This window comes from Notothenia coriiceps, unplaced genomic scaffold, assembly GCF_000735185.1.
Source record: "Notothenia coriiceps isolate Sejong01 unplaced genomic scaffold, NC01 NC01_scaffold00022199, whole genome shotgun sequence".
Taxonomy (NCBI): Eukaryota; Metazoa; Chordata; class Actinopteri; order Perciformes; family Nototheniidae; genus Notothenia; species Notothenia coriiceps.
The window spans coordinates 1-1618 of NW_011354900.1; the positions used below are offsets into that span (position 1 = coordinate 1).

The 1618-nt window shown below is 54.1% G+C and overlaps 1 protein-coding gene across 1 annotated transcript; it reads left to right on the plus strand.

Moving 5' to 3' along the window:
* Positions 1-354: 354 nt before the first annotated feature.
* Positions 355-1398, plus strand: LOC104953812 (nuclear factor of activated T-cells, cytoplasmic 1-like; the record flags this gene model as incomplete). The annotated part of the gene is made up of 2 exons (XM_010780828.1): positions 355-692; positions 800-1398. Coding segments are annotated over 2 exons (555 nt in total), but the record flags the coding sequence as incomplete, so codon positions are not given.
* Positions 1399-1618: the final 220 nt, after the last annotated feature.

Consider the following 1618-nt stretch of genomic DNA (forward strand, 5'->3'; position numbering starts at 1 on the left):
CTGTCTCCCACCCGTCCCTCACCTGTCTCTCACACCTGTCCCTCACCTGTCTCTCTCACCTGTCTCCCTCACCTGTCCCTCACCTGTCTCTCTTACCTGTCTCTCACCTGTCTCTCACCTGTATCTCTCACCTGTCTCTCACACCTGTCCCTCCCCTGTCTCTCACCTGTCTCTCAACCTGTCTCTCACCTATCCCTCGCCTGTCTCCCACCTATCTCTCACACCTGTCCCTCACCTGTCTCTCTCACCTGTCCCTCACCTGTCTCTAACACGTCTCTCACACCTGTCCCTCACCTGTCCTTCCCCTGTCTCCCACCTGTCTCTCACCTGTCCCTCCCCTGTCTCCCACCTGTCTCACCTGTCCCTCACCTGTCCCTCACCTGTCTCTCTCATCTGTCCCTCACCTGTCTCTCACACGTCTCTCACACCTGTCCCTCACCTGTCCCTCCCCTGTCTCCCACCTGTCTCTCACCTGTCCCTCTGTCCCTGCAGCTGATTGGATACAGCGAGCAGCCGCTCAGCCTCCTGCTGTTCATCGGCACCGCAGACGACCGCGTCCTCCGGCCTCACTCCTTCTACCAGGTGCACCGCGTGACGGGGAAGACGGTGACCACTTCCTGTCTGGAGAAGATGACGGGCGGCTCCAAGGTCCTGGAGATCCCTCTTCTGCCCGGCAACAGCATGGCCGCCAGGTACAGGAGGGCTTCTCACCACTCGAACACCTCAGAGAAGAGTAGTGGATATCTGAGAGCTGTGATATGTGCTTCCTAATAACAGAGACCTTTAACTGTCTCCGCAGCATCGACTGTGCGGGCATCTTGAAGCTGCGTAACGCCGACATCGAGCTGAAGAAGGGCGAGATGGCCATCGGCAGGAAGAACACGAGGGTGCGTGTTGTGTTCAGGGTCGCCCTGCCGCAGTCGGACGGACGCATGCTGTGGCTTCAGACGACATCCAACGCTGTGGAGTGCTGTGAGTCTCCTGTCGTATCGCTGTGTGTGCAGGGAACACGATAAGAAATACTTTATTGATCCCAAGCTGGGAAACATACGTCTTCATCTCATTCCTCATCTTCCAGCTAAAGTGGCTGCACTACTGGTCCTGGAGCGTTGCTACTATACGTACAAATACACATGAAAGCATGCGTAGTGATCGGCTTAGTGTGCTGTGATGTTTCTGAGAGAGTCACATCACCGTCTTCACGCTAATCGCACACAACTGCACTCCATAGGAATGAAGTGGGTTAGCCCTTCGGTGGTTACCCACTTTACCTAAAAGGGGTTTTATCAATGGAACGGTTTTCTCAAGATCCCAGTTTAGGTTTCGTGAAGTTTTCAGACTGTTTCAGATTTTATAATGGTTGTGTGTGTGTGTGTGTGTGTGTGTGTGTGTGTGTGTGTGTGTGTGTGTGTGTGTGTGTGTGTGTGTGTGTGTGTGTGTGTGTGTGTGTGTGTGTGTGTGTCTGCCTGTCTCTGTCTGCCTATGTCTGCCTATGTCTGTCTGTCTGTCTGTCTGTCTGTCTGTGTGTGTGTGTGTGTGTGTGTGTGTCTGTCTGTCTGTCTGTCTGTCTGTCTGTCTGTCTGTCTGTCTGTCTGTCTGTCTGTCTGTCTGTCTGTCT